This window comes from Centruroides sculpturatus, unplaced genomic scaffold, assembly GCF_000671375.1.
Source record: "Centruroides sculpturatus isolate CEXI.00-Female unplaced genomic scaffold, Cexi_2.0 scaffold243, whole genome shotgun sequence".
NCBI lineage: Eukaryota > Metazoa > Arthropoda > Arachnida > Scorpiones > Buthidae > Centruroides > Centruroides sculpturatus.
In genome coordinates this window covers 435,259-450,937 of record NW_019384457.1, presented here as the reverse complement: position 1 = coordinate 450,937, position 15,679 = coordinate 435,259, and the positions used below count along the sequence as shown (strand labels likewise).

Here is a 15,679-nt window from a genome sequence, read left to right as displayed (position 1 = left end):
TATTATCATTCAATGAAACTAACTTTTGGAAATGTAAATACTGTATTAAGATTATTGTTGTTTCTTTTCCTTTTTTCTCTTTTTGCAATAAAAAACTAATTCAAAAAATTAATTTTTTTTAAACAAAAGTATAAAAACTTTAATAATTTTTAACTATTTTATTTTTAAAAGAAAATTATCATTTGATTTATTTTCATGCGACATTTTGCATTTTATACCCTTTTGTAATTTTTTTTGTTTCTTTCTTTCTTTACTTAAAAGTTTTAAAATAACTCTTGTAAAATATGGACGATTTTCTACTTAAAACACATTTATAGAAACAATTTTAATCAGACACTTTGTTACATATTTCATGCAAACTCATAGTATGTCATCCTTCTATAAAAATCAATACTCCCGTTTATAGAGCGTTATAGACAGACATTTCAAATATTATTTCTTCGCTTCCAATAACTAAAGTAATTAGTTTATTCGGTTTTATCATTGCGTGTTTGATGTATCACGAATGTTACTTGAAACAAGAACTCTCAAATTTGGAGCCGTGACCCCGATGAGGGTCGAGACTACTTTAAAACAAGTCAATGTTTTCATTAATGCATTCGATTTATTTTGTTATAGGTGTTGATGTGTTATTTTCTCAGCATTGCTAACTTGTGAGAAAATTGTTTATAAGAATGTGTTTCAAGTGCTTCATCATGTTAACATTTTCTTGATTCGGCGAATGCATAACAGGTGATTATCTATTCATTTGCCGTGGAAAAAAGTAATGTCACAATGACTAGAGTTAGTTTCCTGGTACTTTTATTATAAAATTTCCAAAAATGACGACCATTTTTGGCAATTTTATAAGAATATGACTATGTAAATCTTGCAGGAAAAATACTATTGTAGGCAAATATTTTCTACGATAATATTAAAACCTTTATTAAACCGAACATTTTCCTATTAATTTGTTCATATCAACAGTTCTTCAACTTCATGAACTCACAGGCTCCTTCAATATAACGTGGATGTGGAAGGTCCTCCACAATTTAACTTTTTTTAAATAACTTTGTTACTATTTTATTTAGACTGCCGAATGCCCGAGATGTTAACCACCAAATTTTAATAGCATCGATCCCCCATATATACAAATACAGTAATACTGCAAAGTTTCAAAATTTTTGGTTCATCACGATTATAATGCAAAATATACACATCAGAATTTTGTAATTTTTTACATTTTTGGACTCCTGAAATGTCATAACGTCGAGAAATTTAAAAAAAAAAACCGNTCTCCAACTGGCAGAACATATACATTTTTAAGGTTTTGATACTCAATTGCCTTTTTTCAATCATTTATGAATGTTAAATTAATTTTTCTAGACCATACAAAGCATTCTCAGATCATAACTGATCTCCCTTTTTGGTGACACTAGGTAAATAAAATCTCCCTTTTCCTAATATTGTATCAATAAAATTGTCAACTGTTGGGATCATTCAAATTGAACTTTTTTTGTTTTTATCAGTCCAAATAATCATTTTGAAGTGTGTGACATGTTATCTTTGGCCCATATCAGTCTGTTTTGTTTTGATAGTGTTTTAGATATGGTGCTGCTTTTCTATTTTTATACAGTAGGAGTTTGGCTGATTTCACCATCTGGAAAAGTGTGGATTTGGAATATTAAGATCAGGCCTTTCTGCCATTTCACTTAATTATGATCCTGCTGTTGATATTTCCTGCGTAATTGCTGATTTTTGATTTCTTGTCAACTTGGAAGGCCATCCTATTTGTTTTTTCTTTCCACATTACACATTAAGTTTAATATGACTGATACAACACAACAGGATCTTTTCAGTCACTTTGCAATAGCTCTAGCAGAACTTCCAGCTTGATGTAGTGCTCTGATTTGCCACAATCAAAGGCAGTTTAGGTCTTAAGTAATTTTAACAATAGTTAGAGGTATCACAACAATTAATAATGATATAAATTTAATTATGTTTTTATTTGCAATAATAGAGTGCTGCCATCTCTTTATAGTTATCAAATTATAGGTGATAGTGAGTTTTCTTTTGATAAATTGCTCAAAAATGTAACTGGCCTTATATTTTTGCAACTCTATTATTTTTGATTGTAAATAGAATAAGTAATTCTTTTACATGTACATATATTTCTGTCAGTAGTTTTTTGTTTATGTGTGATAAAAATTTATTATTTGAAAAAGTTAAGGTTGCATTCAGGGGCGGATCTAGGTTTTTCATATCCTACGGTGTATTGAAGTCCAATGGGGCCCCATTTTTGTTAGATTAAGAATTGCCATTGCCTTATAAGGCAGGCTGGCCATTATTATTAGTTTTTTCGTAGTATTCGAATTCTGAGACAGTGGATTTAAAATTTCAACTTGACCAATTATGTTACATTCATTACAATAAAACAAATAATACTATAAATTATCATTATTATTATATTATTAATATTAACTATTTTTTACTATACGATAAGTGCTCATTGTTAAGGAAAAAGTATTAAAAAATTTATGATAATAATTCAATTTTTGTGGGTCCTTGACACTTGGGAGCTCAGGGCTAAAGCCCTATTAGTCCCTATGTAGATTCGCTCCTGCTAACAACAATACATACAGAAAAACCTGACCTTTTTTTTTTTTTACATTTCTCGATGTTTCAAGGTTTCCTGAGTCCAAAAATGTAAAAATTTTAGCGGTCATTTTTGACTGATTGTCATACTTTCCCTCTGTTTTATATAACAGCCGGAAAAGTAACTAAAATGTTATTACTAAACTAAATTCGAATTAAGCCAAAGTGATTCCAACTAAAAATGGGAGTATTCGAATGTAAGAATTGAGAATTATTTGAATACAAAAGATTAGTAATTTGCATAAAAATATTTGGAAAGTCATTGGAACAATACTTCATCACTTTCATCTCCATCAGAACTTTCATTGTCGTCATTCCTATTTCATTGCCATTATAGTCTTCAGTCTCCTTGAACACTTCACCTTCTATTCTGTTCAAGTTGTTGGAAACACATTACTCCAAGCCAGTGGCGGATTTGGCACAGGAGCACAAGGCGCATATCTAGGGCCTCATAAATCAATAGGGTCTCAAAATTCAGCTCTCAAAATAAAAATCAGCAATAAATTTAAAAATAAATTATTTTTTTATATCCATAGATTACTAGACTTTTTTTGTTTTAAACACTTTTACCTATCGAAACTTATTAATTCTTGTACCAATACAGTATGTTTCAATTTTCATAATTAATACAATCTGAACATCAGTAACCTTTTAATTAATTACAGCCAGGCAGTTGTAATTTTATATTGGTTAATTTGCAATGTTATTTCCCTATGTCTCACTTTTTTTGGACCACTGGTATACTGCCTACCAGAGTAAAAAACGTGCGCGTAGAATGCACACTTTAGGGTGGAGGAGTAATGAAAATATTTAGAGGGGGTCTCAAAATTGAATTGCGTCTGGGGCCTCTCAAATCAGCCACTTTTCCAAGCCCTTTCAAACTGTCTCATCACCAATCTTTTATAATTCTACTGGTGTTATAATTTTACAAGAATATACGGAATTTTTATTATTTTTAACTATGCGACTGATTATGAAAATTGTTCAATTAGTCACGTTTCTTTCTATATTTAGTTTTTGTTCTAGAAATTATTATGAATTGCTGAGTAAGTTTAATAAAATACAGTATTAGAGTTTAAAGTACGGTAGATATATGGTAAAAGTAATAAATAAGTTTATTAAATACGAAAATCAATATAAATAATTCATACAAAAAAAATGTATCAATATGTTTGCATATAAATACCAGATAAAAGTGGATAGACATTTCTTTCGTAAGAAATCAAACAATTATGCAAAAAATACTGGAAAATACTTAAAATCTAGTTAAAATAATAATAATAATAATAAATTATAGGCTTTTCTTAATTATTTTGGAAAGTTGAATTTGTGTAAAAGACAGCTTATGGCTGACCCAACTTTGTCTTGTAAGTTTTATGTAATATTCAGGGCTGTGTAGTCGGAGTCGTGGAGTTTTGGTGTTTTAGCCGGAGTCGTAAAAAAATCCGCCGACTCCGACTCCTTTTTACTTACCAAATTGTTATGTATATATTACTTAGAGGAGTCTTTTAGCTTTGAAATAAAAAGTTTCTATGTTCTATCTTTATTAGAACTCTATTTATTGAATCTTTTATTCTGAGGTCACATGATGACACCAGAATTTTCGGGTCTCTTTCGGTAACAAGTTCCCCCCTGGTCGGAGTAGGAGTCGGAGTTGGAGTCGGTAGATTTTTACGCGACTTCACAGCCCTGGTAATATATTAATACGTAGTTATATGAATGTGTAGAAGTTTGTATGTATTGTGTGTAACTATAAAATCACAAAATTGAAAACAACTTTAATTTTTAATTTTAAATCTTTAAAATTTTGTAAAATGTTTGTAAATTAAAAAAAAAAAAATTATATTTATAGAAGAATTTGGTACAAAATTCACATTTAAGTTAAAAAGTAGTAGACATTTCAGTGATATCAAATTTTTCACAAACACACAAAATATTGCATTTGAAGCCAAAAACTTAATTGAGAACAAAGAAATAAAATTACTTGTTTGTTTAAAATGAAAAGTTTTACACATCGTGAACTGACATCATTTTTACTTATCCTGGTTGTATAAAAAAAATTCGCATTCTGGAAAGTGTACTTGAAGTTTCGTGACTTCTCGCTCTAAAACATGTAGTCATATCGAACACAACTTTATAATTACAATAGAAATTTATACTTTTCAACAGAATAAATTTCGCGGTAAATTTTCAGCATTCTTCCTGAATTTTTGACGATCACTCTATTAGGCTCTTAGAAGTAGAGCCGAATGGTCGACCGATTAAGATGCAGCTTATCTGTCTGGGGTAGAAAAACGCAGGAATTTTTCAGAGGAATAGTTCGTCCTAGATGTGTCAGGTTCCGTCTTTTACTACCCTGTCGCTTCTTTTGACGGTCAGATGGTCGAGCGGTCAAATTGGCAGCCACCGCTCTGGAGGACCAGGGATCGAATCCGGGCGGGTCGAAAAATCCCCAGGAATTTTTCGGGAGATCGTCCAACCGGATATGTCGGTTCCCGTCCCTCACCACCGGGCCGCTTCATTGTGGGCCTGGCCGAACTCATAATGAACTTGCTAAAAAAGAAGCCCTCTTAATGCCCACAATGCGGAAAGAGTTTAATTTAAAAAACCCGGTCGCCCCATTGTGGCCTGACCATACTCATAATTAGTACCCGCAAGGTCAAACGAATCAAAATTGAAAAAAAAAATTATAAATTTTAGAACGCCAGTAAGATTAGAAATTTTATTCGTATCTTTTTACAAAATAAATAAATATGTATTTATTTTAATTTATTATAGAAAAATATATTTTATTAAAATAAGTACGAATTTTTCAGGTGGCGTTAGCAACACTTTTAGGTGCGGAAGTTTGTCAAGTGGAAGAGAAAAATGAGTCGTCTCGGATAATGTTTAAAGTTCCATTTATTTTTAATTGATTTAGTTATTGCTGCATCAATAATTAATGTAAGCAAACAATTTAAAAATTAATAGTAATAATAATTTTAAAAATTTGCTTGATTAATTATACGAAGTGCTTGGTTGATATTGTATAGGATATTGTATTAGTAATCACAAGGACACAATTAATTAATTTGTAAGGACAATTATCGATTTGATAGGCCCGATTTTTTGTTTTTAATTTAATGAATTTCATGCTGTTGTATATTTGACATTTATTTCTGAACTTTGTGAAATTTGTAAGCTTAATTCAATATTAATATAATGTATTGCATTTGATTAAATTATAATTATTATAAGAATGTTACTTTCAATTTACAAAAATGAAATCAAGTATTTTTCATTTATTTCATGTTTATTATTTAATAATCTTACATTGAATACATAGAATAATAATATGCCTACATTGAATAATTCTTGATTTTAAGTACCAAATGGGACCTAAACATCAAGAATTATTATACAAAAGTTAATATACTGTACATTTAAATTCAAAATTAATGCATTTATAAATTAATATTATAAAAAAAAATGGTGTAATTTTGCAGAATTATTCTGTTTTGAATAAACAAAAAGTCTGATAATTGTTTTGACAATATAAATATACTGGTATGACAGAATTTTTTGAGAGTTTGAACTGATTTTTAAAATTATCTCTTATGACAAAAATAGAGATCATATTCTGTTTGTGAATGATCTCTATTTTTGTCATAAATGATAATCTTAATAATTTATTAATCATAAAATAAAACTTATTAGTAGGAATTAAACTGTTTTTATCTTCATGACTAGGTGCATAGATAGACACAGGACATTTCTATATCATCTTTATTTGGAATATTCTATAGGCTGANATAATCTTAATAATTTATTAATCATAAAATAAAACTTATTAGTAGGAATTAAACTGTTTTTATCTTCATGACTAGGTGCATAGATAGACACAGGACATTTCTATATCATCTTTATTTGGAATATTCTATAGGCTGAATCGCGTTTCGGGGATAAGCCCCTCATCTATTAGCATGACTTCTGGGATTTCTTGTAGGTGGTGTTGACACATATACATTCCATTTAAAATTACTTATTTACAGTTAAAATTGTTTTACTGTTAAAATACTATTATAGTTTAAGGTTTCTTGACTTAACATCGAACATCTAGCATATACTCATAGTATATGTTCGATGTTAAGTCAAGAAGCCTTAACTGTAATAATACTATGTTGTTTTTGAAACCATGTTTACTAAATATATTGGACTTCAAACTCAAATGTGAGTTTTAAATAAACACTTGGCTTTATTTCCATCACTTTTTAGTTGATACATTGACAACTGCACGTTTCGGGCATAAGGTCCCGAATACATAATAATACTTTTAATTGTAAATATATTTTAAATTATAATAGTATTTTAACAGTAAAACAATTTTAACTGTAAATAAGTAATTTTACCATACGTTTCTACATTCAACGGTTGACTCAATGGTGAGAGAACAATGTTTCTAAATAGACCATTCATTTCTTCGTTGAGACTAGTGATGTCAGCGCTGTTTCACTGTTGAACTCAACAGTCTCAATGACCTGAAAGACCATTGAGTATTCAACAAACTAACATGGCGACTTTCATGAAAAAGTAAATTTTGCTTACAGAAACTATCCATTTGCTGCTGTGGATGCTGTAATAGTGGACAGATGAATGAACGATCTGTATATGATAAAACATGTAATTGCACGATTATGTTGGATAATTTGGTCAATATTGAAATATTAAGATTTTTTCATTTGTCCAAAATTGATTACGATCGATATTTGGCTCTCTAATTTTTCCTAATGATATAAATATTCAAGAAATTAATTAAAATTATTAAAGAAAGACCCAGTATACAAGAAAATGATACAGATATGGGTTTATTTGAATAAAAGGATCTATTCGAATAATGGCTAAGTGAGTTACTTTAATTATTTAGCAAAACAGTCACAATCGCCACCTTCTTGTTACTTAAGTCAGCTCTCTTGAAAAGCGACCTCTCAACGAAAGCATTTCTTTTTTCTGCAAAACGTACGTCAGATCGTTCAATGGCGGGACTCAATGGAAAATTCACTGTTGAGTCAACCGTTGAATATAGAAACGTACAGTTAAACATAATGTATACGTGTCAGCACTACCTACAAGAAATCCCAGAAGTCATATCAGACTACAGGATATTCCGAATAAAGATGTAGAAATGCTCTGTGTCTATGCACCTAGTCGTGAAGATAAAAACACATAAAAGAAGACACGTTTTCAGAAGACACAGGAATTAAACTCTCAAAAAAATTTTGTCATACTAGTATTTTACATTATGCTAATATATATTGAGTTATAAAGGTACTGATTTATTAGGGTAATGTGTCTGTTATGATATTGAGTGGATTCAAATTTGATTGAAATTCAGTGATTATTTCATATTGAAAAAAAAATTGTAAAATGTTATTAAAATCAAATAAGAACTATATGAAAATATGTTTTATCTATTACTTATAACAAATGATGTGATTTGCAGATGTAACTAATATTTACAGAAAGATAACAAAGCCAATTGTAGTTCAATATTAATCAAATGCTTTTTAATGATCAAAATGTGACAATAATGATGTGTTAATACTATTAACCAATAATCTGAATTTAAATCTCATTAATATGTTGACTTCATAAACCAGTTAAAATATAGTTGCTAATTTATTGTCAGAAGCCATATATGAATTACAGTGGGTGATTGGTTAATGAACATAATCCATTCCAAGACCATGTTTGCTATCAGAATTGTTCGTTAACTGATTATCAATTTACCATAGATTTTTGTGGGAATTTGATAAATTCATTTTGGAGACTCCCAAGAAATAAATAAAAATTATATACCTTTTTACTATGATTATTTATATGTAATAACAAACTAAAAGCAATCTCTCCAGTTTTGCATCTTTGTTTCTCAGATGCAATTTTTGTCACTTCTTTATCTGCTTGAGTCTTTTTAATTATATCTTAGCTAAGAGTGTATCTACTGTAGACTTGTTGAAGTCATCTGCCCACAATATCAGACATCTTCTTCCCACTCTCTCTACCTTGGCTATTATCTCTTGCTTAGTTTCTATGATGAATGAAGTTCTCGACACTCCACTCTTTTTAGGCCCCATAATATTATAAGTTTTTTAAGTAAAAAGTTCAGAAAAGCACTTACAAAAATTTGGAGAACAGAAATTAACTAGTGTAAAAAAGGTTATGTATATAACTGTGAAAGTCTTGTTCCATAAACCATGCATAGATGCCATTAAAATATAGTTTTACAAATCTTAAATGCAGCATCACTTCTTGTGTTTGTTCTGTTAGGTGTTTGTTATCTGAATATGTGTTTGTTGTCTGAACGTATAAAAATCTTTTTTGTGAAAGTGTTCGTTGTCCAATTTGTTCGCAGTCTAAATTGTTCGTTAACTGATCACCCACTATATCTTGTAAAATTCAGTCTTATCTGTGATGTCAGAAACAAGTATATTTGTAGTAAATAGATATAAATAATAGGTACTTGACATCTGACACCATAGAACAATATTTATTCACAGAGAAATAATATAAAATAATTGAAATAAAACTCATGAAAATGTATTTATTGGTGATATTTTATTAAAATATTTTTTCACACAGAGTTGTCATTTGCATTTTTTAAAAAGCTAAAGTTTTTGGCCTTTTCTCAGTAACTTATCACTAGACAGTGGATTTTAGGCAAATGCCTATTTTTTTCCTTGACATATAATGTACATGGCTAAGATTTTCATGAACATTTAGACCAAAACAATGGTATTTTATAATGTCTAACAAAGCTTATTTTGATGTTGCTGCCTATTTTTGCCTAAAACACAAAGTTTAGTTTGTTTTCATATTTTTAAAAAGTTTTTATTAATTTTTCGTTTCATTTTCTGCAACGGTTTACTTTAATTCTTAAATTAAACTGCTTAAGTTTCATTTTTTTTCCTGAAAATGCAATCAGATTCATTTTTTTATTATTATTGATTACTTATATTTAAGTCCCAGTGGAGGCATATCCCAAGCTGAAAAATTAGAATGCAATAATAACAGAAATAAATTACACCCCCTAATGCAATTTTATAGTAATAAAATTAAAACTATATGAAATATTTTAAAATAAATACAGTGGGTGATCGGTTAACGAACATAATCCGTTCCAAGACTTTGTTTGCTATCCGAATTGTTCGTTAACCGATTATCGATTTACCATAGGNAGCGTTAGAGATGCTTTATTTGTCATTTTTGACAGTGGATTTTAGGTAAATGCCTATTTTTCCCTTAGCATATACATGGCTAAGATTTTGTACTAACTACTACAGTGAATATTTCTTCAATATCAAAAAACTTCTGGCCACTTTAGTGGACAATGCAGTTTGTATAACTAAAGCCAAGAAAATTTTGAATGACATGTTCATAACAACTTGATGTACAGTACATGAAGTGTTATTTCACATTCATTGCAGATACTATTACTGCTCTTGAAAGTAGTGGAAAACCTATATATGATCAAATTGATCTCCTCAACAGAGCAAAGCAGAAACTTTGTGATGCACCAGGCACTGCTGCAAATAAAAGTGAAGAAAGAGTTGAAAGCAGTGCTTCAAAAGAGACTTGGATTAAAGTGCTTGTTTATTGTGGCTGATATTTTGGCAGGAAAGAAGAGCAAAACTGAAAGTAAATTCCCAGTTCATCTTCTTCCAAGGTTGAAATATTGTCTGTTATCTTCAGTAGATGTGTTCCACTGAAGATAATGGATTATATGCTTTCTCTGCATATAAATTAATTCTCAGTGACAAACGTTGCAATTTGTCTACTTTTGTGTTTGCATCATTCTGAATACGTGCATTTTTGTTTGGAATACATATGTTAGATAAAAAATTCATCGTCCTGATAAGTACTGTACATTAATTGTTTATTGTGCAAATTTTGACAGCCTATTTTTTTGTTTATAAAGCCTAAACAATGCAATTTAAGAGCTTATTTTAAGCACCTAAAATGCCACTTTTAAGGGCCTATATGTCCACTGTCTACTTATCACACAAGGAACTTGTTGGGTTGATCGTTTTTGCATGTGTGAAAACCTAAAAACCAGAGTCCGATCAGTTTATACCTATGTGTAGGTGCGAGGTTTGGGGATGTCTTTTGTTTGGGTCATTTAGACAAGCAGGACATGACCAGAGTCCAGTCCAGACTGTTATAACCAACCAGCTTGTAATTCTTGTGAGAGATTAAATGGAAATTTCGCAATTAGAGATCTTTACACTCTAAGATCCTAACAGAACTCTTATTGATATAGGTTTTATTAATGGAAATGCATTTTGGATGGGCGTTAAGAGGTTAATGATCCCTTTTCAGTCCTTATTTTATGTACAGATACAGGCTTATTATTAAATACAAATTGAAATAAAAAATTGGGCAATTGACTGGATAAAATTTGTTTAAAAAAGGTTGCTGCAGATGGGTAAAAATTACAAGTTGGATAAGGTTTAAAACAAATTTAAAAAAAAAACTGATAAATAGAAGTAAAGTTAGATTTAAAAACTTTCTTCTAAAAAGTTGAAATTAAAAGCTCTTAAAACAATTTTATATGGTTTTGAAAGGCTTTATTTGAAAAAGATCATGACTTATTGGTGACCTTTGTTGAACAAGTTGTACACAAATTCTCACTAACCTGTCAAAACAATCCAGCATTTGTCAAAAATAACATCATCTAATGTTTTGGAACTACTGGAAGGTATTCATCAAGAATTTGGAATACTGGAATGTTCTTTTAATTTTTGCTATCATGCACATTACGAAATTTCTTGATGTGGAGCTTATAATGTGTCAAAGCATGTTTGCTATGTTTTCGAGGTCATTTTTCTTCTTTGTTGTTAATGCAGTTCCTTTCCTGTTTGCATTGAAAATTTCAAGTACTTCCATATCTTTGATATTCTCCCCACATACAGATGTTTTTAACATGGAGGTTTGTTGAAATAACAGGACTGTTTTGACAGGTTAGTGAGAATTTATGTGGAAGTTATCCAGTTTTGAGTAAACTGTTAATATGAACAAATTGTAATCATGTTGCAGAAAATCTAATCTGTCAGAGTTTTTACTCATTGTTACATTGTCAAACTATTCAAAGACAAGATCAAAATCATATGTTAGATTGTGTTCTTACCACTCTCAAGAGAAAAATGTTCTTGCACATACTCAGAACAATTTACAGATCATATTCCAGTGCATTGTGTAAATATCTGAATCATTGACAAGATTGACAATGATTCAGATGTTTCACCAAAAACATGTTGACAAATCTTGTCAATGTGTTTTTGGATGTGACAAAATGTCAGCAATAGTTATATTGTGTAAACCAGCCTTAAGAGGGCAATTTTCCTTATCCATCATGGTGTGGTGAGGGATAGGCCTTACATTGGCTATTTGATCAGGGTTGGAGAGTTGAAGTTGAGGAGTTAAATATTTTTATTAAAGATCTATATCTGAGTTAATTTTAAACAATATAGATTTGGGAGTTGTGTATTTTTCTGCCAACTCCTTAACCTTGAATGGAGAGTCGGGAGTCAAGGAGATGAAATCTTTTTATGGGAGTCTGAGTCAATTTAAAAAAAAAAAAATACCAAGTTGGAAGTCGTATTTTTCCACCGATTCCCCATCCCTGTATTTGATCTCCAAAGTGGTAGGCTGATGTCTTAACTGCCTTGGCCATTCAGCTGTTATAACAGAAATTATGATTATTTACCATTAGTTATTTAGTTATATAATAAGAAAATTATATTATATTTTTATTTCTGACAAAGTTTTAATATATTGTGTTTTATCTTTGTTTTTTTTTTTTATTTTCTAATAAATACTGTATAGTTTATTTATTTTTCCTTTGATATAAGGCCTATAAACTTTTTAATTAATGATCTTTTATTGTTATGTCAGTTTATAATATTAAGATACCAAATAAAAGAGAAAGAAAGAAGACAGGATGAAATAAAGCATAACAGAAAATTAATGATAAGCCTACATGAAGATAAATAAGATGCTGAATTTATATAATACTAGATGAATAGGGAATATATAAATTTGTTAAAATAAAGCTGGATTTCATCATAAAGAAACTAGAGACTTGAAGATTTTTTAGTTTAGTCAACTGAATAATAATCAACTGATAGAGCCAGATTAACTATTGGGTGAAGATGATATAGTAGCTAGTGTATAACCTACTGAACTAATTACTGCACCTTTAACAGTTTGATTTTTGAAGAATGCTAACATTTTTGACCCAGTTAATGGATCATCCTCAGGCATTGAAATTCAAAAGTGGATTCATTCTATTTTTGATTTTTGATGCTTGAGGATGATTCATTAACCAGGTTAAAAATGTTAGCATTCTTCAAAAATCCTCTGTTAAAGGCACAATAATTAGTCCAATAACTATTGGGCTAAAATTTGGCTAATTATAGTAATTACAGTGAAATCTCTAAAGCAGATCACCTTTGTAATAGACAATTTTTAGTGATACCTCTAAGTAGCCAATCAGTGATAGAGACAGTTGCATTTATTTGTATAAAAAATGCATTTTTGATATTTTTATTTTTGATTGTTGTAATAAAGTAAAAATAGATTATCTATAAGTTTGTTTATTCTATGATCTGTTATTAAAAATGCATAATAAAAAATCATATTAAATTTAATTGATGTATTTATAGATACATTATTTCTATTTCCTAAAGCAAAATAGAATAGTCTTCTCTGTATGTAAAAATCACATGATTAAATATCACTATTTAATTGATATAAACAGTATATGTACAAAAATATAATTTAATATTAAATATGCTATTTCCAGATTAATTTTACATAAAATGGCTGCTGAAAAAGTAACTTTAGCTGATGCTCTTTCAAATGTTGATGTGTTAGATGAATTACCTCTGCCAGATCAACAACCCTGCATAGAAGCTCAGCCTTGTAGTATAGTTTATCATGCAAATTTTGATACTAACTTTGAAGATAGAAATGCATTTGTTACTGGAGTTGCAAAATACATAGAAGAAGCAACAGTACATGCAGAATTGGTAAGTTTATTATAATATTGAGAATATGGATAGGTAAAATAATATAAAAATTTGTCATCATATGGAATGGTTGCATGATGATTAATGATTTAATTTTGAATCATAATTTATGTGATTTAACAAATTTTTATGTTTGTAATTAATTGAGATGAGATTTAATTTTATAAAAAGTTTTATTTTAAAACTTATATGAATAATTTAAATTTTTTTTTTTAATTTTAGAGTGTTAAAATAAATAAACATAATATTGAAAAATAACAAAAATAAAAAATTATAGACTAGCCTAATTGTAAATTGTGGCATATTTTATTTGTCAGCAAAGTTCATATAGAAATTTATTTAATTTTGCAGCTTAAAATCTGACTTACATATTTCATTAATTCTGTATCTTTCTAAAATAATAAAATCATTAAATATATTTTAAAATGATAAGCTATTGATTGATGATAAATGTTTTCAAAGTTTCTTTACTTCCTCATCAGATCATAGATTCAAATTTTTGCTATTCCATTTTAACTTTTGTCAGTTTGAAAGGAAAATCTCACTTTGAATTGACAAAGAAGCTTTGAAAAGTTTATCAGCAATCAATAGTTGACCTCTTTAAAGTAAGTTTGATGATTTTATTAATTTTTTTTTCTCATATAGTAATTTTTAAAATGACGAGATATGAAAAAATACCTGAAATTGAAATTGGATAGATGTCCAAAATATTGAAAAGTTAAATTTTGATATGTTCTTTTTTAAAGGGGTTTGGAAATTAATTTGTTATAGAATTTGAAAATTAACTTGTTACACAGAAAATAAAAATGTAAGAAGAAAAGTATAATGCTATAATCAATTAAGTTTATTTCAAATTAAATGTTTTTTGGGACCACACATCCTATCATCAGATCCTACATAAATTTGAACAAGAACATCAAAGATGCATTCTAAAGTCTTTGAACATTTGGAAATTTCAGACATGTTTAAAAGTTTGATTGATAACAGACTGTAAAACAAAGTTGAATAAATAAATAAGTAATAATAATAATAACAATGAGATAAACAGGAACCAATGAAATTAAAAACAATAAATAATAAACAAAAATAAAGCTGAATTAAAAGAAAAAACACAAATCAGACAAATTAGGAAAGTTTAACATTATAGATTGTCAGATAGTCTACTCTTATGAGAGGTGACACTCATTGATCAATTAGACCCCTATTTTAGTGATGGTTTGTAGATACAAAATACTGCTTGTAGATAGCAGAAGATAAAAAAGAACACACATTCTTAATCTTTACTTAATTGTACTATAAACAAGTACACGAAAATTTTAATTTCCTTTCCTTTCTGACTTGTAAAGGATTATCGACCTCTTAACTCTAAAACATTTAATAAAAATGAAGTAGAATCAAAAATTAAAGGTCGAAAAAACAAATCAGTTTCCACTTTATTATTACTGTAAACTTCCCCCAAATGCATTTCGCCAGCTACACTGGCCTCCTCAGTAGGGTTAATTGAAGTATACAATACAATTTAATTTTCCAGTTACAAATATCCATAAGTGACTTATGGATATATGTCGTAACTGGAAAATTAAATTTTATTGTGTACTTTAATTAACCCTACTGAGGAGGCCAGTGTAGCTGGCGAAATGCATTTGGGGGAAGTTTACAGTAATAATAAAGTGTTTCTCTTTGCTGGAAACTGATTTGTTTTTTTGACCTTTAATTTTTGATTCTACTTCATTTTTATTAAATGTTTTAGAGTTAAGAGGTTGATAATCCTTCACAAGTCAGAAAGGAAAGGAAATTTAAATTATCATGTACTTGTTTATAGTATAATTAAGTAAAGATTAGTAATAAGTTCTGACTCCATTGTTTTTTAGAATTTTATTTTTTACATACACATTCTTTTTTGGTCAAATGAGTATTCCAATGGTATATATATTTTTTTAAAATATTCTATATTGCCTGAAGACATCAATAAATTTGAAAGT

The 15,679-nt window shown here is 28.9% G+C and overlaps 1 protein-coding gene across 1 annotated transcript in view; it reads left to right on the top strand.

The window, feature by feature from the left end:
• The first annotated feature begins 5,454 nt into the window (after positions 1 to 5,454).
• Positions 5,455 to 15,679, top strand: part of LOC111620699 (cytoplasmic FMR1-interacting protein-like) — an 87,375-nt gene continuing 77,150 nt past the window's right edge. The window contains 2 exon segments of the mRNA XM_023362687.1: positions 5,455 to 5,577; positions 13,472 to 13,697. Of these exon segments, the coding sequence (XP_023218455.1) occupies positions 13,488 to 13,697 (210 nt within the window). The 5' untranslated portion in view covers positions 5,455 to 5,577; positions 13,472 to 13,487.